At 45.5% G+C, this 25,471-nt stretch overlaps 1 protein-coding gene across 6 annotated transcripts in view; it reads right to left on the bottom strand.

Annotated features, from left to right (window-relative positions):
* The window catches only part of LOC115192399 (palladin), a 57,066-nt gene that overhangs the window by 4,331 nt on the left and 27,264 nt on the right, over positions 1 to 25,471 (bottom strand). For 3 of the 6 annotated variants that reach the window (XM_029750864.1, XM_029750866.1, XM_029750865.1), the window contains 6 exons: positions 5,881 to 6,552; positions 4,601 to 4,742; positions 4,013 to 4,114; positions 2,898 to 2,936; positions 1,339 to 1,560; positions 435 to 584 (listed from right to left, as the gene is read on the bottom strand). In XM_029750864.1, coding sequence (XP_029606724.1) covers positions 435 to 584; positions 1,339 to 1,560; positions 2,898 to 2,936; positions 4,013 to 4,114; positions 4,601 to 4,742; positions 5,881 to 6,552 — 1,327 coding nt within the window. Of the gene's footprint in view, positions 1 to 434; positions 585 to 1,338; positions 1,561 to 2,897; positions 2,937 to 4,012; positions 4,115 to 4,600; positions 4,743 to 5,880; positions 6,553 to 22,716; positions 22,861 to 25,471 lie in introns of those variants that run through there. The other 3 variants (XM_029750868.1, XM_029750869.1, XM_029750870.1) reach the window with 2 other exon arrangements.

Below are 25,471 nucleotides of genomic sequence, written 5' to 3'. Positions count from 1 at the left end.
CATGAACTCTCGATCCACATGAAGGCTTTAGTGATTTCCTGTCTCACTCAACGCCTGCTTCCCCTTGCTGGCTGGAGACCCTTATCTTCTCCATGGCTATTATTCTCCAGAACTAATGACTGCTAACAGCATCAGCACCACTGGCTGCCAAACGGCACCACTGGCTGCCAAACGGCTTGGTCCTGATAATGTGTGTGTGTGTATGCGTGTCCATAGATACAGTGTGTATATGTCCCTTGTGTACAGTAGATCAGTGTGAAACAACTTGGTGTGAAAGTCTGTGCAGAGTTTTCTACATGGGGTGTGAATCAGTCGGGTCCTGTGTGTGTGTGTGTGTGTGTGTGTGTGTGTGTGTGTGTGTGTGTGTGTGTGTGTGTGTGTGTGTGTGTGTGTGTGTGTGTGTGTGTGTGTGTGTGTGGGTCAGGTGTTCTCACCTCGGGGTTACCAGCCATGACGGTGTAGTTGCCGTCATCGTCCAATGAGGCGGCGGCGGTGTGGAGGTTGCAGGTTCCGTCAGCGTCACGGCTGATCCTGTAGTGTTCACTCCTCTTAGAGATCTGCTTCCCATCCTTAAACCAGTAGATCTATACGGGACAGGAGATATACACCACAGAGTTACACAATGACCTGCTTCCCATCCTTAAACCAGTAGATCTATACGGGACAGGAGATATAAACCACAGAGTTACACAATGACCTGCTTCCCATCCTTAAACCAGTAGATCTATACGGGACAGGAGATATACACCACAGAGTTACACAATGACCTGCTTCCCATCCTTAAACCAGTAGATCTATACGGGACAGGAGATATAAACCACAGAGTTACACAATGACCTGCTTCCCATCCTTAAACCAGTAGATCTATAGGGGACACAATGACCTATAGAAGTGGATAGGAGTAGAGAGGGAAGGGAGGTATATTATTATATTATATCATATTATACTCCCTCCATCCTCTATCTATCCTCTCTTTTTCTATCTCTTCCATTCATCTGATGCCTGTCACCACCCAGTCATTACAGCCTCTGATGCTGACCACAGTGGCGGACTCAGAGATGTTAGTACGGCAGGCCTCGCCCTTATAACACACAGTACATGTACCTCCTACTAACAACACCACACATCATCAATTCCAAATGATCAGAACAATATGGCAGTACATTAAATAGGTTCAGCATACAACAATACACTATAACTAAATAGCATAGCAGTGATAATATTGACATTAAATACAATAAGAAATGCTAGAATACGGCGTCCTGGTATGCGAGACTAACGATGAATCAGTCCGCTATATTTCCACATCCTCACTCTGTGATCTGTGTGACCTCTGACCTTTGGCTTGGGGTCTCCGATGACCTTGCAGGAGAAGGTGACGGGCATGCCCTCGAACACCTTGTAGTGTTTGAGCTTGCTGTCAAAGAATGGCACCACCCCTTGGCCTGTAGAGTCTTCGTCATGCTGCACATCGTCGTCGGACTCCTCCACTGGAGAGCGCTCCAGACGGAACTCGATCTCGCTGATCAGGCGCTGCTCAAAGCTGGACACCTTGTACTCCTGCAGAGCACACAGAGAGGGAGCAGGGTTAACCCTGGGAGACGGAGTTCAAGGAGCATCACTGTTACAGGAAGAGCCGGAAATCACAGAGGGACGGGGTCACAGAAAAAGCAGATGAAGAAGAAGCGCACTCCACCAAGAACATTCTGTGCCACTCAGGCATGCATTCATTGATTTATCCTTTCATTCATTCAAGAACAAAGAGTAACGGAAAACCAAGATTCTCCTTTTCCCGTCAGCTCGCCTTTATCCCGTGTCTTCCTATTCCCTGTCAACTCTATTCCTCCCTCCTTTTCAGTCTATTCCTCTCTCTCTCTCAATTCCTCCTCTCTCCTTCAATCTCAACCTCTCACCATCCTGGCCCAGCCTGTTGCGGCAGAGGCAACATCTGGAGAGTAGAGTGTACTGACTGACTGACTGACTGACTGACTGACTGACTGACTGATAATTACAGGCGTAAGACACGGCTGAAGGGTTATGACATCTCAAGGGGAGGCAAAGCTTTGGTAGGGGGAGGACTGTGGTATGTTGCCAACGCTCACCAAAGTGTAAATCTATTTCTCTGCCTCTCCCTCAATCCCCGTCTCCCCTCCTTCTCGCAAACATTTCTCTCTCTCTTCCTCCCTCTCTCTCCCCCCTCCCTTGAATTCTTGTTCTTTCTGTTTCTCTCTGTTTCTCGTTCACTCGCTCACGCCCGTACACAAACAAGAGACAAGTATATAGGTCGTGACACGTAACACACACACACACACAGCTACGGGTGTATCCCATAGTTCTGATGACAGTGGACATGTTCATTTTAGCATTTCATGCCAGGAAGGTGTTGGAAACAAGCTCATGCAGGCGCCAATATCTGATTAACACATCAAAAGTGACCAATCAACACACTGAGATTCAATGAATCAACATATACATTAAAAGTAACAGCCATGCTGGGACAAAGCCTTGGCCATACTTACACGGTTTCTCATAAAAAAGTATTGGTCAGTAATTGGGTCAACTCTGACTGAAGACCACAGGCGGTCAAAAGATATGTAACCACCACAATGACCTTAACAGAACCATGAATGAACTTTTTTCCATCTGCTTTTTTTGTCAAATGTATGTTTGTCTTTATCCTTATCAGTTCCTTTGCAGGTTCCCAGGCCTGATCCTGTTACGGTCAAAGTGTTTGTGAGCACATCTAATAGAATTATTATCAGTGTGGCTTTGTTTAATGGCTTAAGCACGGGGAGTGACCACACACAGTGAGTGAGAAAGAGAGAGGGAGAGAAGGAAAGAGAGAAAGAGGGGGGAGGAGAAGGAGAGAGAGAGAGAGAGAAAGAGGCTTGAATAACCTTTTGAGGGACCGATTCTATATCAGATGAACTGGAGTCCTGCGAAGACATAAAATAATAGTGAGGTGTTGTCTCTGTGTTACTGTATGACGTCACGACCCGAGGTCCAACCACACACCAAGAGGGTGTGGGCGTGCATGCACTTACCAGCATTCATGAAAGAGTGTGTAACATTATAAGTCTTATACCATTTCACATTTCCACAAAACACACATGTTTTCATCACACATCCTCTGATTTGGAACAGGCAAACGCACAGCCTCAGGCAGAATAGTGCCCAGAGCCATGCAGAGCCAATCTCTATCAGACAGGGAACCAGGCTCAGTCCCATGGACCTCCAGGCAGCCAGAACCAAACGTCATTACAGCACAGCAGCACAGAACAGCCCTGACCTCCACAAAACACCACTGCCACTGTCTGCAGCTGTGAGAGGACAAACTATGTTTACTTGGCACTGAGGCTTGACTTTAGTCAATGCAACAACTATGTGTGTGTTCTGCAATGAGGTTTTGTCTTCTGGACATCTTTAAGACGACATGTTGTATTAATCTGTGTAGCTGTAGCCTATATTCGACACTTTATCACAGTTCTATACAGCTTTTTAATGTTTCTGAGGGGAACAAATAGCTACATTCAACTCATTTCCAACTGCGTCCGTATCAACACTGTGGAGTCTGCAAGTTTTAATAACAGAGTGTTTTTAAAGAGGGTTCTGTAGGATAGTATTCTGTTCATATCAAAGCTTTATTGCATGCGTTAAATTAAAGTGTTTCCAGTGTAGCCGAAATATAATATAGCCTTTTTCAATAATAAACATCACAGGCCAGCATTCAGATGGAAAAATAGACGTAGCTCAGAAATTCAGTAACCCTGCACACCGACACAACTCTGAGTAAAGCGGTGTGACTGACAAATATGACTAATGTAGGTGTGTATGCCACACGCACACACACACACACACGCAATACTACAGTGTAGCACAGAGGTGGTGATCCTAGACAAGTATTTTGTGACTCTGTGAGTCTGTACCTGTCCAGTCCAGCCCAAGTGTATGTGTATATACCTGTCCAGGTGTGTGTGTGTGTGTTCTTGGTCTAGTTGCAGCAGCAGCGTACCTGTGTGACTGGCTCCTCATCCTGCTGCTGTGTGTTTAGTACTGTGGCTGCATTGTCTGCCCCCAGCAGCCTGCGAGCCATCTTCTCCTCGTAGGTTAACCTCTGGAAGCACCGATTAATGGGTCAGCCGGGGTTTAGTGTGTCAGTCGCAACAGCAACACACACTCGTTACAAATATTAATAAGATACAGTCGTCCTGAGATATTCTTCTGATATGGATGACATGGGGGAAAAACGTTTAGTCCTCTCCAAGTCAAAAAGGCTCTTTTGGAGCTATAGTACTGGGCCTGTTCTAACAGCAGCAGAAAAGCTTGTCTGTGGACATATCTGTGGCATAGTTATGCATGTATTAATGGTTGGGAATGAAATATGATTGATATTTGACATGATGGACCGCTTGTTAATAATATGTATTAAAAGAACGTTACAAAAATACCTTCATTCCCAAGTTACCTACAAATACACAGTCATTTACAAATACGCAGTCATTTACAAATACACAGTCATTTACAAATACACAGTCATTTACAAATACGCTGTCATTTACAAATACACAGTCGTGTTATGAAGGCACTCTGTAACACACACCTGTTGTCCATTGCTCATGCGCTCCTCCTTGAATCGTAGCTTCCTCTCCAGGTCCTGAATGACAGCATCCTTGGTTCCCTGGATGTCAGAGTCAGAGGCCAGGCGTGGGGTTCCTCTGGACTGCTTCCGGGGGAAAGCACCGCTGACAGAACACAACAACAGAAGCAGGAGTAAGGACATGGGACCTCAGGCCGTTAGTCAACAGCGGCTGCTGTTTCTTTCTACAGTAGATCACATAGCCATGATGTGCAATATGTTGTTTGTGTGTGTGTGCGTTAGACTGACTGGGAGTTATTTGAACCCGTGATTGAGACAGAATAAGCCACTTCTTTCTGTTTCTCGTTCCCTTATCTGAACATGTCCAACTGCAGCCTTCCAAAAGCAGAGTCCTCTTATCTCTCACCCCTGATGCAGGAATGCCCCGGTGAGGTGAAAAACAGACAGAGGAGAGGGCTTGATGAAAAAGAGGGCGAGGGAAGGAAGGAGATGTGGAATTGCCTTAAAGGGGAAGGGGGAGAGCGTGTTTGACAGCAGAGCAGAGTGGATGTTTTCTCCAGAAGGCCAGGCATCATCAAGCAGAAGCAGAGCCAGGATTATCTACACAACACCAGATCTCTATCAGTTAAATAAACATAAACATGACCAAGCTCACTCTGGGTGCAGCAGACTCATAGTCAGGCCTGGCCTGAGATGGAAGGGTTTCTTGACTTGAGAAATACTATTGTGTTTTGGAAAATGCCCAGTAGGGTGTGTTGAAATCTCAGCTGTGCATAAACCCTTCAAATATATATTGATTTGACTTTGACACACCCTTCATTCTAAAGTCATTGTGTATATTTTTCAGACGATAGTGGAAATATTCTTAACTCACACACACATTTACACACCTCAGGACACTGGGAGAGAAGGTGCTCTCTGAGCTGAGTGTCTGTACGAGTCCCTGGCTGGTCTCTGGGTTGTAAACATGCTGAATAAGAATTTAAACAGGCCATCTTCCATCTAGCAGCAGACCTCCAGCCTCCAGGCTGTGCTGATGAGAATGGAGGGAGAGCCAGCCTGGCTCCACAGAGACAGACCTGCCGCAGGCTGTCACTCACTGACTGATATCCTATACTACCATTTGACTGGGGAATGAAATGGTCTGAAAGTATAGGGTACTGCCCCATGGACAGCCAGTGTAGCTGTGTCTAGAGCCAGTGTAGCTGTGTCTAGAGCCAGTGTAGCTGTGTCTAGAGCCAGTGTAGCTGTGTCTAGAGCCAGAGTACATTGAGGATACTCACATAGTCCCATTCCCTTTAGGCAGGCCCAGGGCGTTGATGGACGGGCTAGTGGGCGTGGCTGGCAGGACGGAGGCCAGGAAGCCAGCAGGTGATTGGGGCATGGAAGTGAAGGGGGAAGAGCTGCTGGAGTGGCCGGGGGAGAAGGGGGGAGTCGAGGAGATGGGTGGAGGAGGGGGTGGGGGAAAGTCTTGGCTGGGGCCTGATGGAGAGGACATGCTGCTGCTGAGGAAGGGAGGGGGTGGAGGAGGGAAGGAGGGAGAGGACGGGGACTGAGACCCGATGCTGCTGCCCTTAGTGAAGGGAGGCAGGGTGACCCTGGTGAAGGGTTTGTGTGAGGTGGGTGGGGAGAGGGGTGAAGGCAGGCTGGATCCAGAGGAGCCAGAGGACTGGGTGACGTAGCCCCCCACAGGGACTGTCCCCCCGGGGCTCTGGGCAGCGATGAACTGCTTGGGCCGGGCGTAGTTGAATGTGCTGGTCTGCATGGCGCTGCTCTCCAGCTCCTGGAAGGAGGGAGGAGGGGGAAGAGGAGGTGAGGGTGGAGAGGACACTTCCTTGGGCTGCTGCAGCGGAAGTGGGACTTCCTGCTCTTGCTCCTGCTGCTGGATCCAATTGGCTGCTTCTTGCTGTTCCAATAGAATCTGATCCTGCAGCTGCTTCAACTGTTCTGTGTTCCTAAAAGGAAAGGGGATACATAGGCATCATCAGTAACATGACTGCTGGACAGTGGGGTCACTTTGAATGATCATGCCAAACAGTAAAAAAAAAAAAAACACTATTGCAGAAAAAAACTGGACAAAGTTTTAAAAAGTTTGTGACCTTAATGAAAGCAGGAACACACACCAGTAGATCAGAAGCATTCCGTACAGGCCTTTTTTTTACCAATGGAATCTATACAGTAAAGGCCTAGACTCCATACTATGTATCCATATTTTGTGTCAGGATCAGTATAAACGCCCAGAGAGCCTAACAGCAGTGGTTTTCCTTCCCCAGGTCACCAATCAGCACATAGCACACATACCCCTGTAACACTCAACATCCTCTCAACCCCACTAGAACGCTGGAGGGGATGAGATAACGCTGCCAAGGTTACAGGGACGTTGTAAAAATGTTACAAAAGCATGCGGCTGTAATCCATTTCCACCTTGACTGACACAATACCCTATTACTCGTCTCTCACTCTCTAGTTACACAACCATGGTTGACAAATGAAAGAGATTGTGATTGTAAAAACAGCAATCGCAGAGAATGAGCCTCCCAGTCGTGCCGAGACATTGCTCTAATGTTACAGATGCGTTGTGAGGATGTTACTGTGAGTGGTTGAAAACCACACACAGAGCTGTCGGGATGACTTCAGCACTGGGCCATCCAAGGGCCTCACTCAGGAATCACACTGGAGCTGAGAGGGTTCAGAGTACCATGGGGTGTGGTTAATTCAGCTAGCCAACCTTGCCACGGTGTTTGTGTGTGTGTGTGTGTGTGTGTGTGTGTGTGTGTGTGTGTGTGTGTGTGGGTAAAGCGCTGATTAGTGCTGTTCTGGGGAGGAAACCTCTGCATAGTGAGTCTATCAGTCATTACATAAAGTCTTAAAAGGCCAGCCTGTCAACAGCAACGTCAAAAAGTACAATTTAAAATTAAATTAAACATATTCATTTTGTTTGGCATATTTTAACATCTCAGCCAATGCCTTTTAGCATAGGAGTCCTGTATTTTTTCAAATATGGTTCAAAACCAGGAAGTGAATATTAGCAAAAATTGACGTTATTAATCACACATTTTCAGTACTAATTCTGTATAAAATTGAAAATTACAAGACTGTAAAATGTTTTTTCACACACAGAGCCCTCCTACACTGTCAAATTACCTCTGACCTGGTCTGGGATCAGTTGGCTGGGGAAACTGAGGCTCTCAATGAGGTTCCTGATCCTAGAGGGGGTGGATGACATGACTGTGGACTGGAATGAAGAAAGAGGGGCGAGTAAACTAGACTCATCCTATGTCCACTGTTTGCTTTGAATGTGTTAATTTATAATGGGGAAATATTTGATTTGGGTCTGGGGGCTTGTAACGGGAATGTACAGTGGGAACTTCAGAACACACATGACATCGTTGAGTTATCTTCTCAGGTTAGCAGAAGGGGTCTTGGGGAAATCTATAAAACCCCAATGTTAGAAACCTTAATGTTAATGGTCCAGTCTGTGACTGGTAGTGAGTCCATCAGAAAACCTGGATAGAAGAGTCTAGATACAGCTACATGCCTTGTCATCAGGACTTCACTAGCACAAAATTCTCAGAATCTGTTTCAGATGTTGAATAACCAGGACATTTGTCATTTCTGTCTGAGGTTCCAGGGGACAAGCCCCCCATTCCCCAGCCTCCCCTCTCTCTCAAAAAATATGAAGAGCCCAACACAGGTATTGAACATTTTACAGTAAAATGACAGAACTAACAGTGAAAACACCATGAGACAGATATTCCACATGATTTGAGATCAGTCACATGCTCCCCTCATTAGTAGCATAGCAACAGTGGAACTCCAGGCCCAAATAAACACTCATTATTCGAATCACTCCAACCTGTCATAACCTGTGTGATGGTGTAGACTATGGTACATGAAAAATAGCATGTGAAATAGCAAAATGAAATAATGCAGGGTCTACTTTTCCTTATGTGTTTTTCTTAATATCCCAGCAATGTCGGACATCCAAGCCTCCACCAAAAGAGCGCTTTTACAGGAATAGTTTGGCAGCTCCTGACAGCGGCAGCCCTGGCCTCCACTCCTCCGTGGCGCTTTCAGTCCTTTTTTGGCTGCGTTCTCTCAGCGCAAGGCAGAAGCTCTTCGCCTCGCCCGCTCAAGCAGAGGGGAAACGCGCTTAATTTCCTCAGCGCCTTGTCTTTCTCTCTCCTTCACTGCCAGCCTTCGTGTGTGAGTTGTGCATGAAATTGTTTCGACAACAAACCGTTTGCCCGCGTGCCTGCATTTTTTAATAACCCACCTGATGGTTTCCAGCCTGCCTAGTATATTTTAGAGAATGTTAGGAGCCCAGTTTGAGTATACTAAATATATCTGAAAAGTTGTTCTGGTGTTTTTACTCCTGCCTCTGGAATTTTTCTGAGTATGTTTGGGAGGCAGAGTGGATGTTGGCTAGCTGTGACTGACATCATCTTCTTGCCTTAAAAGGTGTTCCTTCTTTATATAGAACAGCTACTTCCAAACAAACGTCGCCGTTCATTATTCCCCAAAACAACTGTTGTACAGCCCTCTCTACCTCTCCCTCTCTCTCTCTCCCAGCATGGTCAATCAATTCCACATTTAGGACAGTCTAATTCCCCTTGCTTATTTTACAAAAGGGCACTCGCATGATTAAGATGAATTTGTCCTTCTTTCCGCATAATGACTAACGCTCCAATTGTATTGTACGTTATGAAATCTGACATATCAATTTCATTCGAATTTTTCCACGCAATTGAATTACCATTTTGTCAGATAGTATCATCTTTTATATTCTGAAACTTTAAAACAGCCCATAAACGTCAGATATTTTTATGGTTGTCAGTGAGAAGGTCAGACTGTGTAATATTGTAGCTGCATCAGTGGTTTTATTGTGCCTGGTCTGTCTGCCTCTAGGACAAAAGGGGTGGACCACCTTGGCTGACACCATGGCCCTGACCAGACCAGTCTCCAGCCAGCTCTACCAAGCCAACATTCACTTACCAAATGACTTCCGAGAACTATTTCATCTCTCTCAATCAAGCTTTTTCTTTCCTGATTCAGGACAGGGATTGTCTATTAGTCTTGAATGAGCCAACGGACAAATCATTGGGATAATAAAGTATCACTTGACTTGATTTAGTCACCAACTCTGGCAACAAAGTTGCCTTCCGCCCAATCAACCACTCTTAAAGAGATTTAAAAGAGGTGGAGGTTCATTTTTAATTTACAGTACTTTCACATCTCCACATAAATCCTCCCATTGTTTAGTCTGAAAAAGGGCATTTTCTTATAGCTGTTCAGAACAGCCTGTTCTATAGATGTCTGTCTGACTTTCTTGGGGACAAGAAACAAAACCTACATTATTTAGAACTTCTAAAAGGTTTGTAAACAGAGTTGGTGCTTGGTTTTGAAAAAAACCTGTTTTATCTCTCATGTGAGCAGCTAAAGAAACGACAGAAACTGCTGAAAAGGCTGGAGTTAATTCCTTTCTTTCTTCCATTCCTCTGAGAGTCTGTTCCTATCTGTCTTGCGGTGCAGTGGGGCCTTGCAGGGAGGGAGAGAGGGAGCCGTCCTGCTCTCCATCTCCATGCCAACGGCCCAGTGTTGTGCTTTACTGAGTTGAGCCAACTGGCCCACACAACTCCCAGTTCCAGTGTGAAAACACTGCAGAGCTCTGCCCTGTCATTTCAGACTGTAACAGTACATTACCGTTAAATCTCTCACTTCCTTTCTCCTCTCTCTTTCCCTCCATTTAGAGGTCTAAATAGGCCAGGCTGTTAAATGTTATTTCTCTCTCATCTTGAAAAATACTTTCAGTTGGCCTGGTTCCTGGTGTAAATTATTTAACATGGAACACAATGAAAGGAAACTTTAGAAGAAACTTTTGATTGACAAACCATTCTTCACATTACCCTCATAGTAAAACGTCAATAAGGATTCTGGTGGTGCTTTTACTTTCCAGTTTCTACATGGGAACATTAGCAGCATCGCTGAGCTTAACGGGGTCAGGCACAGCTTGTCTGAGTGAAAGTTAATTGAATCGGTCTTTTAGAACACCATGTAGCAAGCTGAAACAGACCGTGTTGTAGCGGTCATAAAGAGCAAGCTGAAACAGACCATGTTGTAGCAGTCAGAAAGAGCAAGCTGAAACAGACCATGTTGTAGCAGTCAGAAAGAGCAAGCTGAAACAGACCGTGTTGTAGCGGTCATAAAGAGCAAGCTGAAACAGACCGTGTTGTAGCGGTCATAAAGAGCAAGCTGAAACAGACCATGTTGTAGCAGTCAGAAAGAGCAAGCTGAAACAGACCATGTTGTAGCAGTCATAAAGAGCAAGCTGAAACAGACCATGTTGTAGCAGTCAGAAAGAGCAAGCTGAAACAGACCGTGTTGTAGTGGTCAGAAAGAGCAAGCTGAAACAGACCGTGTTGTAGCGGTCAGAAAGAGCAAGCTGAAACAGACCGTGTTGTAGCAGTCAGAAAGAGCAAGCTGAAACAGACCATGTTGTAGCGGTCATAAAGAGCAAGCTGAAACAGACCATGTTGTAGCAGTCAGAAAGAGCAAGCTGAAACAGACCATGTTGTAGCGGTCAGAAAGAGCAAGCTGAAACAGACCGTGTTGTAGCAGTCAGAAAGAGCAAGCTGAAACAGACCATGTTGTAGCGGTCAGAAAGAGCAAGCTGAAACAGACCATGTTGTAGCGGTCAGAAAGAGCAAGCTGAAACAGACCATGTTGTAGCAGTCAGAAAGAGCAAGCTGAAACAGACCATGTTGTAGCAGTCAGAAAGTACAAGCTGAAACAGAAACAACCCATGCCAACAGTCAGCTACAGAGGGTTTCCAATCTGTGATCGCCACCGGCTGCCTCTCCTCCATAGACTCCAATCATACTGTCTTTAATCAATGCTCTCTCTAATCAACATGTCTATAATGGTCATCTTTACACACAGTCGCTTGTTTGTGCTTCCTGGACAATGATGGCCTCCGGTCCATACAGACAGGCGGTTCTACAATTAGACTGACTAACATGGCAACAAGCAAGCTATGAGCCATCGCTGGGTTTTACGACCTAACTTGTTTGGGTGTGAGGAAGGGGAGCTTGTCTTTGATTGGCCACTGGTTTGTTGACTAGGAGGAGGAGAGGAGAGAAGGGAGAGGGTTTATGGGATTCCGCCAGCAGCACTCACTAATCACAGGAAGTGACCATGGGTGGACAGGAAGTAGTTGAGTGTAAACAGCCAATAAGGAGGGGGTTCCTTCTATAAACAACAACAAGAGGCTAAGCTTCCTTCTGCATGATGTGTACATACAAGCCAGCCATGTGTAAGTGAAAAGCTGTTGATCCACTCAAATGTCTGAACAACAGGTTTACATTTTCCCACAATGGAAGCAAAGAAAGTTTTACTTATATTAGTGTTTGTCTGTGAGTGTAGAGTACAGCAGTGAAGGCTCCTCAGAGGAGGAAGGGGAGGACCATCCTCCTCAATGAATTTCATAAAAATAAAAATTGTAAAACATTGAAAAAGTTATCCTTTTTAGATAAAACTATACTAAATATATTCACGTCACCAAATAATTTATTAAAACACACTGTTTTGCAATGATAGTCTAGAGTAGCCTCAACAGGGTAGCATCATGGTGTAGCCGGAGGACAGCTAGCTTCCGTCCTCCTTTTGGTACATTGACTTTGTCATGACTGTCCTGTGAGGATCCAAATAGGTCAGATCAACTTTGCAATAAATAACTTCAATCAGACCCTCTCTCACCCACAGAGGGGGGGAAGGAGGGAACTGGTCAAGGAGAGAACATTCAGACATCCCTCTCCAAATTCAGCCAAGGAATGTGCCTTTTGTTTTAAGAAACTCTAACACGTTCAAAAGCAACTACTGGAACAATATTTCTAACATAGAACGTGGGGAATGGTCAGAGGCAATCTGGAGACCACTGGTGACGTTTCGGGTGTTATTTTGTGATGTCATTAAAAATGTTATAAAGGAAATACTGTAACTTGGAAAGTATACACACTATATGTGTGAAGTGTCCATCCGATGCGTTGTGCATGAAAAATGAAAAATTATGAAAATGTTTTTGTTAAGAGAGGGACATGATTTTAGGAGCCATAAGAGATAATAGTTTTACATAACTTTGCACAGTGACAAGTCACGCCATTGAGTGAGGTCAGCCTGACGGAACCGCCCCTTTTGAACTAACTATATAAAATTATGGGTTAACAATGAACATATCAGACCAGGGAGACGTTGAGCTGCAGCTCACTTTTTATTTTTTATCCCCAATTTCTTGGTATCCAATTGGTAGTTATAGTCTTGTCTCATCGCTGCAACTCCCGTACGGACTCGGGAGAGGCGAAGGTCGAGAGCCGTGCGTCCTCCCGAAACACAACCCAACCAAGCCGCACTGCTTCCTGACACAATGCCCGGAAGCCAGCCGCACCAATGTGTCGGGGGAAACACCATACACCTGGCGACTGTGTCAGCGTGCACTGCACCCGGCCCGCCACAGGAGTCGCTAGTGCACGATGGGACAAGGACATCCCTGCCGGCCAAACCCTCCCCTAACCCAGACGACGCTGGGCCAATTGTGTGCTGCTCCATGGGTCTCCCGGTCACGGCCGGCTGCAACAGAGCCTGGACTCGAACCCAGAATCTCTAGTGGCACAGCTAGTACTGTGATGCAGTGCCTTAGGCCACTAGGAAGCCCGCAGCTCACTTTTAAGGTGGTTTAAACTTTGAATCTCAACACGAGATAAAGACGATAAAGTCAACTCCCGGACAATCACTGGTACGACTGATTAGCTGTCCTGAGTAAAGTATCTAGAAAAACTAATTTAAGTGGGACCATTCCATTACTCTGTTCAAATCATCGTATTACGCTACTCTCATCACCCCACTGGGAACCATCGACACAGCTGGCTAGACTATCTTCAAAGAAGCATCTTCCAGAGCAAATGGAATTAGAATCAAATCTGTAGTTCTGTTCAGGACTACACAACAAGTCACCAGATACCGGACGGCTGCCGGATACCAGACGACTGCAGAGGAGAACAACAGTAGAAGACTGGTGGGGACCCCTTTTGGACAATCAGAGCCTTACAAGCGTGTCGCGCAAAGGCCCAAACAAGCCCCTTTCCAAGAAGGCCCAGCTAGGAGAGATGCATGGCAAACCAAGGCATTTCCACGTAAATAGATTCATGATTTCTTACTCCAAGCAGGCGGCGGTTCATGTGCAAAGAATAAGTGAGAGTAGTTTCTAAATGTACCAACGTTAAGTGTTTCTGTCCCTCTCTCTCTTTCTCGCCCTCCCATGTCTTTTGTAACAAGCAGCCATATCGTTGTCAGTCCGCTAGGGACCTGTTTCTAATGTATTAAGTGTGTATGTTTATTCTGTGTTCCCTGGGTGCCGAAGACATGGATGTCGATTATGGCAGCCCTCCGCACCTCTCTGATTCAGAGGGTTTGGGTTAAATGCGGAAGATGCATTCAGTTGTACAACTGACTAGATAACCCCATTTAGTTAGCTAAACCAATTTGTGTAGTACTGAACCATAAGCAAGGCTGGGGTTTTTGCAGATGCAAGGAGGTTAAGACTGTTCAGAATGATGATATGATTAATAAGTTGACTGTTTATGGATGTAATATGTACAGACCTTTAGAGTTTAATTTGGGAGATGATAACTCTTTAAAGAACTTCTCTTGTGGTGCCCCAAATCCTAATGAGTTAATTGTTACATGATTCATTTAATTTAATCGGGTAACAATTAAACATAGTTAGTTGATTAGATAAATAACAGTCATCCGATTAATGAAAGTAAAGTCACGACAACTTCAATACATAACCTCTTGGTTCCATAGACTTACAGAGTAACTATGACAACTTCCAGCCTATCAGAGCTCTTGCAGCATGAACTGGCATGTTGCCCACCCAATCAAATGATCAGAGAATGAATCTAGTACTGAAAGCATAAGCTACAGCTAGCTAGCACTGCAGTGCATAAAATGTGATGAGTAGTTGACTTAAAGAGAAAGACAATAGTTGAACAGTTTTCACCAAATTAATTTCTTAAAAAATGAAGGAGAAGCAAGAGAGAAATAGAGAGAGAGAGATTTCGTTTTTTTTTTAGTTACTCAAACACCCGGCTCAAACAGAAGGATGCTATGTTAGCTAGCTGGCTATGACTATCCAACACAACACTGGAACTCGTCAAATTCAAAGTAATCTTTTGGTTTTAATAATTTATTTCCACCGGGTCCCCGCCGGTTTAACTGCTTAACTGGGTTTACTAACACATTAGATCTATTACCTATGTTGACTAGGATGTTACTTTAGCTAATAAGGGGACAACGATGTAGGCTGTGTGTAGCGGTTATGGTTTGGCTTGGAAAGATTTTTTTTCCTAGTCACATACAGCTGATGTGTTGTTCATTGAAGTCCACAAACGAAGGGAAATGGTGAGAGGAGACTGCATAGAGGCTACAATGAAGACAACGTGGCTGCTATGAAAGTGAACTGTGTTTATGCGTGATTAGGGGTTTATTCATTCCGCCGATTCTGATCGAAAACGTTTCTTAAACTGAAGCAAACAAAACATGGATAAGAATTCCTGAATTTGTCCAATAGAAACTCTCATTTGCAACTGTTGGACTAATGATCACACCCTCGATCAAATCAAATCAAAGTTTATTTGTCAGGCGCGCCGAATACAACAGGTAGACCTTACAGTGAAATGCTTACTTACAGGCTCTAACCAATAGTGTGAAAAAAAGGTGTGTGTGTGTGTGTGTGTGTGTGTGTGTGTGTGTGTGTGTGTGTGTGTGTGTGTATGGGGGGGGGGGTAAGTAAAGAAATAAAACAACAGTAAAAATACATTTGAAAATAACAGTAGCAAGGCTATATACAGACACCGGTTAGTCAGGCTTATTGAGGTAGTATGTACATGTAGGTATGGTTAAAGTGACTATGCATATATGATGAACAGCGAGTAGCAGTAGCGTAAAAGGAGTGGTTGGCAGGAGGTGGGACACATTGCAGATAGCCCAGTTAGCCAATGTGCGGGAGCACTGGTTGGTCGGGCCAATAGAGGTAGATGTACATGGATGTATGGTTAAAGTGACTATGCATATAAGATAAACAAAGAGTAGCAGCAGCGTAAAAGAGGGGTTGGGGGGGCACACAAATAGTCCGGGTAAGCATTGGTTACCCGTTCAGAAGTCTTATGGCTTGGGGGTAAAAACTGTTGAGAAGCCTTTTTGTCCTAGACTTGGCACTCCGGTACCGCTTGCCATGTGATAGTAGAGAGAACAGTCTATGACTGGGGTGGCTGGGGTCTTTGACCATTTTTAGGGCCTTCCTCTGACACCGCCTGGTATAGAGGTCCTGGAAGGCAGGCAGCTTTGCCCCAGTGATGTATTGGGCCGTACGCACTACCCTCTGAAGTGCCTTGCGGTCATAGGCCGAGCAATTGCCGTACCAGGCAGTGATGCAACTGGTCAGGATGCTCTCGATGTTGCAGCTGTAGAACCTTTTGAGGATCTCAGGACCCATGCCAAATCTTTTTAGTTTCCTGAGGGGGAAAATGCTTTGTTGTGCCCTCTTCACGACTGTCTTGGTGTGTTTGGACCATTCTAGTTTGTTGTTGATGTGGACACCAAGGAATTTGAAGCTCTCAACCTGCTCCACTACAGCCCCGTCGATGAGAATGGGGACGTGCTCGGTGCTCCTTTTCCTGTAGTCCACAATCATCTCCTTAGTCTTGGTTACGTTGAGGGATAGGTTGTTATTCTGGCACCACCCGTCCAGGTCTTTGACCTCCTCCCTATAGGCTGTCTCGTCGTTGTCGGTGATCAGGCCAACCACTGTTGTGTCGTCTGCAAACTTAATGATGGTGTTGGACTCGTGCCTGGCCATGCAGTCGTGGGTGAACAGGGAGTACAGGAGGGGACTGAGCACGCACCCCTGGGGAGCTCCAGTGTTGAGGATCAGTGTGGCAGATGTGTTGCTACCTACCCTCACCACCTGGGGGCGACCCGTCAGGAAGTCCAGGATCCAGTTGCGGAGGGAGGTGTTTAGTCCCAGGATCCTTAGCTTAGTGATGAGCTTTGAGGGTACTATGGTGTTGAACGCTGAGCTGTAGTCAATGAATAGCATTCTCACATAGGTGTTCCTTTTGTCCAGGTGGGAAAGGGCAGTGTGGAGTGCAATAGAGATTGCATCATCTGTGGATCTGTTTGGGCGGTATGCAAATTGGAGTGGGTCTAGGGTTTCTGGGATAATGGTGTTGATGTGAGCAATTACCAGCCTTTCAAAGCTCTTCATGGCTACAGACGTGAGTGCTACGGGTCTGTAGTCATTTAGGCAGGTTGCCTTTGTGTTCTTGGGCACAGGGACTATGGTGGTCTGCTTGAAACATGTTGGTATTACAGACTCAAATCAGGGACATGTTGAAAATGTCAGTGAAGACACCTGCCAGTTGGTCGGCACATGCCCGGAGCACACGTCCTGGTAATCCGTCTGGCCCCACAGCTTTGTGTATGTTGACCTGTTTAAATGTCTTACTCCCGTCGGCTACGGAGAGCGTGCAGGCAAGAGTTTGTGTGAGGCCGTATTGAATGTGTCACTGTCTGTCATCTCAAATGTTTCTCTCGACCTGTGTACACCTACATTGTAAACTTTCATTCAGAGGCTAGGTTGCAGCAACCTCATGATGGGTACAGGGAAAATGTCAGTATCATGTAGTAGCCTAAACCTATTGATGTTACATTGAGCTGGGTGAATGGAATATGAATGACAGCCATCCAACATGCTGTAATAGAAATAAGGCCATTCTCATGAGAAAAATTGTCCTCCCTCATCATAAACGGCACTGACCACCACTGGAGTACAGTATCTGTCTGTGTCATTGTTTAACCACACGTCACCGTGCCAGCTTTTAAAAAGCGTGTCCTTGTCAAACAAGAATTATTTATACCCAAACAAGCTAGCAGAGCTCCAGCATCACACCTCCAAAACAAACACAGCCCCTATGTGTGTGTCCTACCGTGGAAATACACCCCAAGGTGGTAACACAACAACATGCTGGCCCCAAACCATGCCGAGCCAAGAGTTTATCAGACCAGATCCAGGAACGCATGATGAAATCAATGGGAGTATGGGAAAATATCAGACTCCCACTGCAATCACATAGACAAATACACCTCTCCCTGTCACCTCCCCCAAGCATGACCAGACATACAGTACAGTACGATCAGTGGTGCATGTTGTCTCTCTGTACATGACAGCACCTGTTTCACACTTCCCTCACCTGTGTTATACAGTATTACCGTGCCCCCATTACATCACTGTTACAGTGCGTCATCCTGCACTCAACCAATCTCTGACAGAAAGTGTCTGGTCTGTCACTCTGTCTGACGTACTGACTGAATCAACGAACGTCAAATTGTGACTAATTGACTTAGTATCTGACTGACTGGCTACGTCATGATTGATTGACTGTAAGGAAATTCTGAATTCATTTGACGTGTGGCTCACAGACACACACCTATCAGGCTGAGTGTAGATCAAAATAATGTCATGGTTGTGTGAGATCAGACTGCAAGAGGAGGAGTAGATGGGAGGCATGCAATACTTACACATGTTTATAGTTTATACACATGCACAAACAGGTACTATACCCAAGGCTTTTACAAATGACAGGAAGTGTAGATATGGGCCAAAATCCCCATGATCCCGTTGTTAATGGTGATCTCTATCGCTGCAGAATAATGTCGACACTATGGTATCTGTATGTACCCTAGCAAAGTAACAGGTCATACATACAGTTATACATCGACTTTGTTCACCAAGGATCTCGAATAACAACAATGAGCTCTTTTTTTGTTGGCAATTTGACATCCATTTGGAGTTCTATGGTAAGTTTACAGTAAGGGGCTGCAATAACAACATACATGATTCCAGTATACAAACAACCCCAGCAAGATAGCTGAATGTTTATGTTTGACATCATCACTTCAGATCGCCGGATGAGATAAACCAGTGAGCGTGATAAACTTCCATCAACAAATTCATGTGAAGCCCTCAAACAGAGGGGTATAGTAAAAAATCAGGTTCACTGAGTTAGCCAGCTAACTTGTCTAAATGTTCTGAAATAACTTTGTATTTTTGAGGGGGAACGATAAGCTTCAAATGAGCATGGTCTCTTTGACTCAACAACCAACAACACATATCTGAGTTTTGCTTTGTTTTTACTCATTGAACTTGCTTTGTAGTATACCCCTCAGGTGTGAGCTGCGCGCACACAAACCACACCAAACTAAACACACACAGAGGCAGTACACATGTAGGCCTACACATGCGCACAAGCTCTGCCTGAAATTAGCACTTTGGATCATGTTTTTAAGGAAACACCTCAAATATCTCCGCCCCGTCCATCTGAGGGCAAGCGAGCTGATATAAGACAGGTAAGTTTCCCAACCTGGTGTTAGGGCTGGACAATGCCAGTGCGGCAGTTTTTATACATGGCGAAATTGCAAACTAACGTGCTTTTGACACTAGCACCACCATAACGTCAGCCGAAAATAGAGCCCTTAATCAGATCCGTTTCCACATGAAGGAGCATGTAGGTCAAACCTCCAGTCAGGTTTAGAACCAGTGTTAACCCATTTACCTGACCCACATCACAGGCTGACTCAACACCATGCAGTCCCACTCTGAGAACCTCATTCACCCCATACACACAATACTCATATACACCCTAACCTCTCAACACACACAATACTTATATACACCCTAACCTCTCAACACACACAATACTCATATACACCCTAACCTCTCAACACACACAATACTCATATACACCCTAACCTCTCAACACACACAATACTCATATACACCCTAACCTCTCAACACACACAATACTCATATACACCCTAACCTCTCAACACACACAATACTCATATACACCCTAACCTCTCAACACACACAATACTCATATACACCCTAACCTCTCAACACACACAATACTTATATACACCCTAACCTCTCAACACACACAATACTCATATACACCCTAACCTCTCAACACACCACAATACTCATATACACCCTAACCTCTCAACACACACAATACTCATATACACCCTAACCTCTCAACACACACAATACTCATATACACCCTAACCTCTCAACACACACAATACTCATATACACCCTAACCTCTCAACACCACACAATACTCATATACACCCTAACCTCTCAACACACACAATACTCATACACCCTAACCTCTCAACACACACAAGACTCATATACACCCTAACCTCTCAACACAACACAATACTCATATACACCCTAACCTCTCAACACACACAATACTCATATACACCCTAACCTCTCAACACACACACAATACTCATATACACCCTAACCTCTCAACACACACAAGACTCATATACACCCTAACCTCTCAACACACACAATACTCATATACACCCTAACCTCTCAACACACACAATACTCATATACACCCTAACCTCTCAACACACACAATACTCATATACACCCTAACCTCTCAACACACACAAGACTCATATACACCCTAACCTCTCAACACACACAATACTCATATACACCCTAACCTCTCAACACACACAAGACTCATACAACTCTCCCTAATCCCTCCCCCCCTGGTTTGGCTGAGTGCTCCTCCTCAGTAGAGAGCTGCCCAACTTTCCATGGACATTTCATAACCCCCTTGATTCAGCTCCTAGCTCAGATCCTTTGAGGTGCTTTCTTGGCAGCAGTAGTCCCTGACGTTTTTCATATAGACAACAAAGGAAAACAGAAAAGCCCTTTTTTTAATCAACTTCCATTCCTTGTCTCTTTCCTTGTCCCACTTCAATTTCTCTCGGTCTTTGTTCTCCTAGACTTCCAAACGTATTTTCAACCTCTCCATCTTCCTCTCTTTCACCTCCCTCCGTCTGTACCCTACCACCTCCCTCTCTTTATGGTTCTAATTGCACACACACCACATAAAACAGAACCAGACTATTTTCTTTCCCCCCCCCTTTAAACGCTGCACAGACCATGTGGCTCATTCCAACTAGACTAACAGTTCAGGGCTGCTCCAGCTCCAATCACTCCCTTCTTTATGTCTCTCCCTCTCTCCGTCCATCTCTCTCTCTCTCCCTCTCTCCGTCCATCTCTCTCTCTCTCCCTCTCTCCGTCCATCTCTCTCTCTCTCTATCATCTGTGGAGCCATTTCATATATATAATAGAATAACAGGTGAGGAGTACCGAGAATGAACAGTGAGCTCTCTCTCTATCTCTCTCTATCTCTCTCCCTCCCCTGTCTCTCTCTATCTCTCTCCCTCCCCTGTCTCTCTCTCTCTCCCTCCCCCTGTCTCCCTCTTCTCCCTCCCCCTGTCTCTCTCTCTCTACCTCCCCTGTCTCTCTCTATCTCCCTCCCCTGTCTCTCTCTCTCCCTCCCCTAACTCTCTCTCTTTCTCTCTCTCTCCCTCCTCTGTCTCTCTCTCTCTATCTCTCTCCCTCCTCTGTCTCTCTCTCTTTCTCCCTCCCCTCTATCTCTCTCCCTCCCCTGTCTCTTTCTCTCTCTCTCCCTCCCGTCTCCCTCTCTCTCTCTCTCCCTCCCCTGTCTCCCTCTCTCTCTCCCTCCCCTGTCTCTATCTCTCTCCCTCCCCTGTCTCTCTCTCTCTCCCTCCCCTCTATCTCTCTCTCTCCCTCGCCTAACTCTCTCTCTATCTCCCACCTCTGTCTCTCTCTCTCTCTCTCTCTCTCTCTCTCTCTCTCTCTATCTCTCTCCCTCCCCTGTCTCTCTCTCCCTCCCCTCTATCTCTATCTCTCTCCCTCCCCTGTCTCTCTCTCTCCCTCCCCTCTATCTCTCTCCCTCCCCTGTCTCCCTCTCTCTCTCTCCCTCTCCTCTATCTCGCTCTCTCTCCCTCCCCTAACTCTCTCTCTATCTCCCTCCTCTGTCTCTCTCTCTCTCTCTCTCTCTCTATCTCTCTCCCTCCCCTGTCTCTCTCTCTCTCCCTCCCCTGTCTCCCTCTCTCTCTCTCCCTCCCCTGTCTCCCTCTGTCTCTCTCCCTCCCCTGTCTCCCTCTCTCTGTCCGGTGAGACGGAGTGTTTTTCTTTATTGCAGGAAGGCTCAAGACATTCTTCCTGGGATTGGAATGGGAAAGACATCGCCATCAAACGGGATTAGCAGCAGGAGTGGAGAGGAAGAAGGAGAAAGAGGAGGAGAGCCAGAGGAAGAGAGAGGAAGGGAGGGGGTAGAAACCAGAGAACCCGGTGAAGGACTGGTACTACTGTTCTTCCCTGACAGACACTATTGCGCTAACTAATCAGACAGACCCCAAGAGTGGCACCACACAACTGGCCTATATAAGCGTACCTCTTCTTTCACCACTAACACACCACGGACACAACCCACAATAAAGCAACGGGCACTGGACTACTGTTATCCATACATCAACTCACACTACAACTCCTTGCAAACTCACAGACCCTACCACCCTTAGTAAAGCAGTCATTTGCCTGCAGCCCTCCTCTTCAGACGAACCACTTCCTAGAGCATTCAGTGAATGAATGGGCTTCTATCTCTGCCTCCCCGGGTCCTATAAACCACACATCCATACTCCAACACATGCTTTTAACATTAACTGGGTGAGCGGCTGGCAAAGCAGACAGAAAAAAAGGAAAGGCATTCCTGGCTCTCCTTCTCTATCATTTGTGTCTCTCCTTATTCTGCACTCCCTCATTCCCTCTCTCAATTCAACCCTTCGGTTTGAACGGTTTTTTCCAGAAGATTTGGTGATTTTAATCCCATCTGTTTTAGCTCGTGAAGTTTTACTACAACGGCAACACTGTATTTCATTAAAGCAGTGAGGTAAGCATGAAGCAACAGTGGCTGTGCTAATGTGGTGTGCTCATTGTTCTCTCTCTAATGAACTGAACATGACAGAGAGTTAATGAAAAGCATCTTGCTCGTTGCTGCTCACCCTCTCCTGGCTTCCCCTCGTCCTTCTCTCTCTCTCCATAAACAATTACTTCCACTGAAGTGTGTTAAAAAAAACATATTTTTGCTTTAAAAAGTTGTTAGTACCTTCAGTGATGCGGTCCAGGTGAGTGTGTCTGTCTGGTGCTCAGGTAGTCCCCAGGAGGTGTGTGTGTGTGTGTGTGTGTGGTTATTTCTGTGCCGGTCTGCCAGGTAGCAGAGCAGCATATATAGAGCAGCCAGCAGCCAGACAGTGACAGACTCAGCCTCTCTCTCTCCCTCCCTCCCTCTCTCTCTCTCTCTCCCTCCCTCTCTCTCTCTCTAACTGCATGAGTCAGCCTGAGCCTGTCTGAGAACCACCTCTTTCACAATAAAAGCTTGGCAACACGGCCCACTGATCGAGAGACTTCCCTTTCAGAACCAGACTCCAAGAATAACAACACCCCACTATTTTTGAGCCAGAGACAAAAGACTGAAAGTGAGAGAGAAAGAGATAGATTGTGAAAGAATTGCGACAGCTCGAGGCAGACGCCCAGATCGTATTACATTAGGGTACCTGACGTATGTTTATCGTATTGTTATTTCGGACTAAGATCTGATGTATAATGTTCCCACTGATTCATGGGAAATTAAGTTCCTGAATCAGAGAAGAAATTCATCAAACATGTTATTCTCTCTTCCTCAGATAAGATACAATAGGAAGGGAATCTCCGTTATAAAGTCTCTATTATGGCTTTATACTGGCGGGAAATATAGTCCATATTATGTTCTGTGTACTATAGCTTTCATGGGTGGCACACAGAAACAGTCTCTGCTGTGCTTTTCATATGTTTACAGACCAGAGTTAGCATTATCTACATGCCAGCCACATAACAACCAAGTAGTCTGTGCTTTATTTAACTGACAAACGTAGCCATAACAGTCTATCTAGGAACTAGGATTAGTTAAAATAGTGGATCACACTTACAAGGCCACACAATCCATTACAGACTAACAATCTTCCACCACCACCCCCACAGATCTGGAACATGTCAACAGTTTTTTCCCCCAGAGATTTTGGCCTTCAATTTTGGGAGGCAGACATACATTTTTGGTGCATTTATCAGTTCTGTTTTGGTGTGTAATGTCTATTTGTAGGTCGACCTGTGTTCTCCATCTCATCTGCTCTGCTGTTGTCTCTCAGTGGCTGGAGATGAGTCCCAGAGGAGAGATACGGGGGTGAGGGGGCGGGGTAGGGGTCAGGGGGCGGGGCCAGGGGGTGGGGAACATGGGGGCGAGGGAATGTTCAGTTCCTCTCTCAGGAGGGCTCAGTCATCTCCCCAGTGTCGAGTCACACCACTCACGGCCAAGTCAGCTTCTATGTATCTCACTCTCCTGCTTATGGAAGACAGGTTCAACAACTGTGTGAGTACTATAGTGTTGTAACGGTGATGTATGTATGCAATATGTTGCTGACTTTACAGTATATCACAGACACCCTATAATTCATGTCACTCTGCTCGCTATAAAGAGGAAGTTGTGTCTACGTTTCCTGGGTGTTAGGATGTGCGTCTGAGCGCATCTGGGTACCAGAACCCCCCCCCCCCCCCGCACGCACACATGCAGGCACACACACACACAAACAAGGGCAGGGACCTGGACGGCAGCTATAATCAGAGGCTGATTGACTTAATGCGGAAACAATGTGATTCTCAAAAGCGTATGGCTGCTAGAGCTCCTCTGTGTTTAGAATGCCATTCCCTCTGGGAAACAGCCCCTGCTCTCAACAGGGCATCACTAAGACCTCTGTTTCCATGCTGTCAACTAATAAGCATACGTTCTCTCTCTCTCTGTTGCGCTCTCTCTCTCTCTTGCTCTCTCTCTTGCTCTCTCTCTCTCTCTCTCTCTCTTTCTCTCTCTCTCTCTCTCTCACACCACTCTCTCACCACTCTCTCTCTCTCTCTCTCTCTCTCTCTCTCTCACACACCACTCTCTCTCGCCTCTCTCTCACCACCCTCTCACCACTCTCTCTCTCTCACCACTCTCTCTCTCTCACCTTTCACCACTCTCTCTCAATTCAATTTCAATTTCAATTCAATTCAAATTCAATTTAAGGGCTTTATTGGCATGGGAAACATATGTTAACATTGCCAAAGCAAGTGAAGTAAATAATAAACCAAAGTGAAATAATCAATACAAATTTACAGTAAACATTACACTCACAAAAGTTCCAAAAGAATAAATACATTTCAAATGTTAAAGGGAAAATAAATAAACATCAATGTGGGTTGTATTTACAATGGTGTTTGTTCCTCACTGGTTGCCCTTTTCTTGTGGCAACAGGTCACACATCTTGCTGCTGTGATGGCACACTGTGGTATTTCACCCAGTAGATATGGGAATTTACCAAAATTGGGTTTGCTTTCAAATTCTTTGTGGGTCTGTGTAATCTGAGGGAAATATTTGTCTCTAATATGGTCATATATTTGGCAGGAGGTTAGGAAGTGCAGCTCAGTTTCCACTTCATTTTGTGGGCAGTGTGCACTTAGCCTGTCTTCTCTTGAGAGCCAGGTCTGCCTACGGAGGCCTTTCTCAATAGCAAGAATTTGCTCACTGAGTCTGTACATAGTCAAAGCTTTCCTTAAATTTGATTCAGTCACAGTGGTGAGGTATTCTGCCACTGTGTACTCTGTTTAGGGCCAAATAGAATTCTAGTTTGCTCAATTTTATGTTAAACCTTTCCAATGTGTCAAGTAATTATCTTTTTGTTTCTCATGATTTGTGTTGTGTTGTCCTGGGCCTCTGTGGGGTCTGTTTGTGTTTGTGATCAGAGCCCCAGGACCAGCCTGCTTAGGGGACTCTTCTCCAGGTGCATCTCTCTGTA

This window comes from Salmo trutta, chromosome 4, assembly GCF_901001165.1.
Source record: "Salmo trutta chromosome 4, fSalTru1.1, whole genome shotgun sequence".
NCBI lineage: Eukaryota > Metazoa > Chordata > Actinopteri > Salmoniformes > Salmonidae > Salmo > Salmo trutta.
This window is presented reverse-complemented; position numbering and strand designations above follow the sequence as displayed.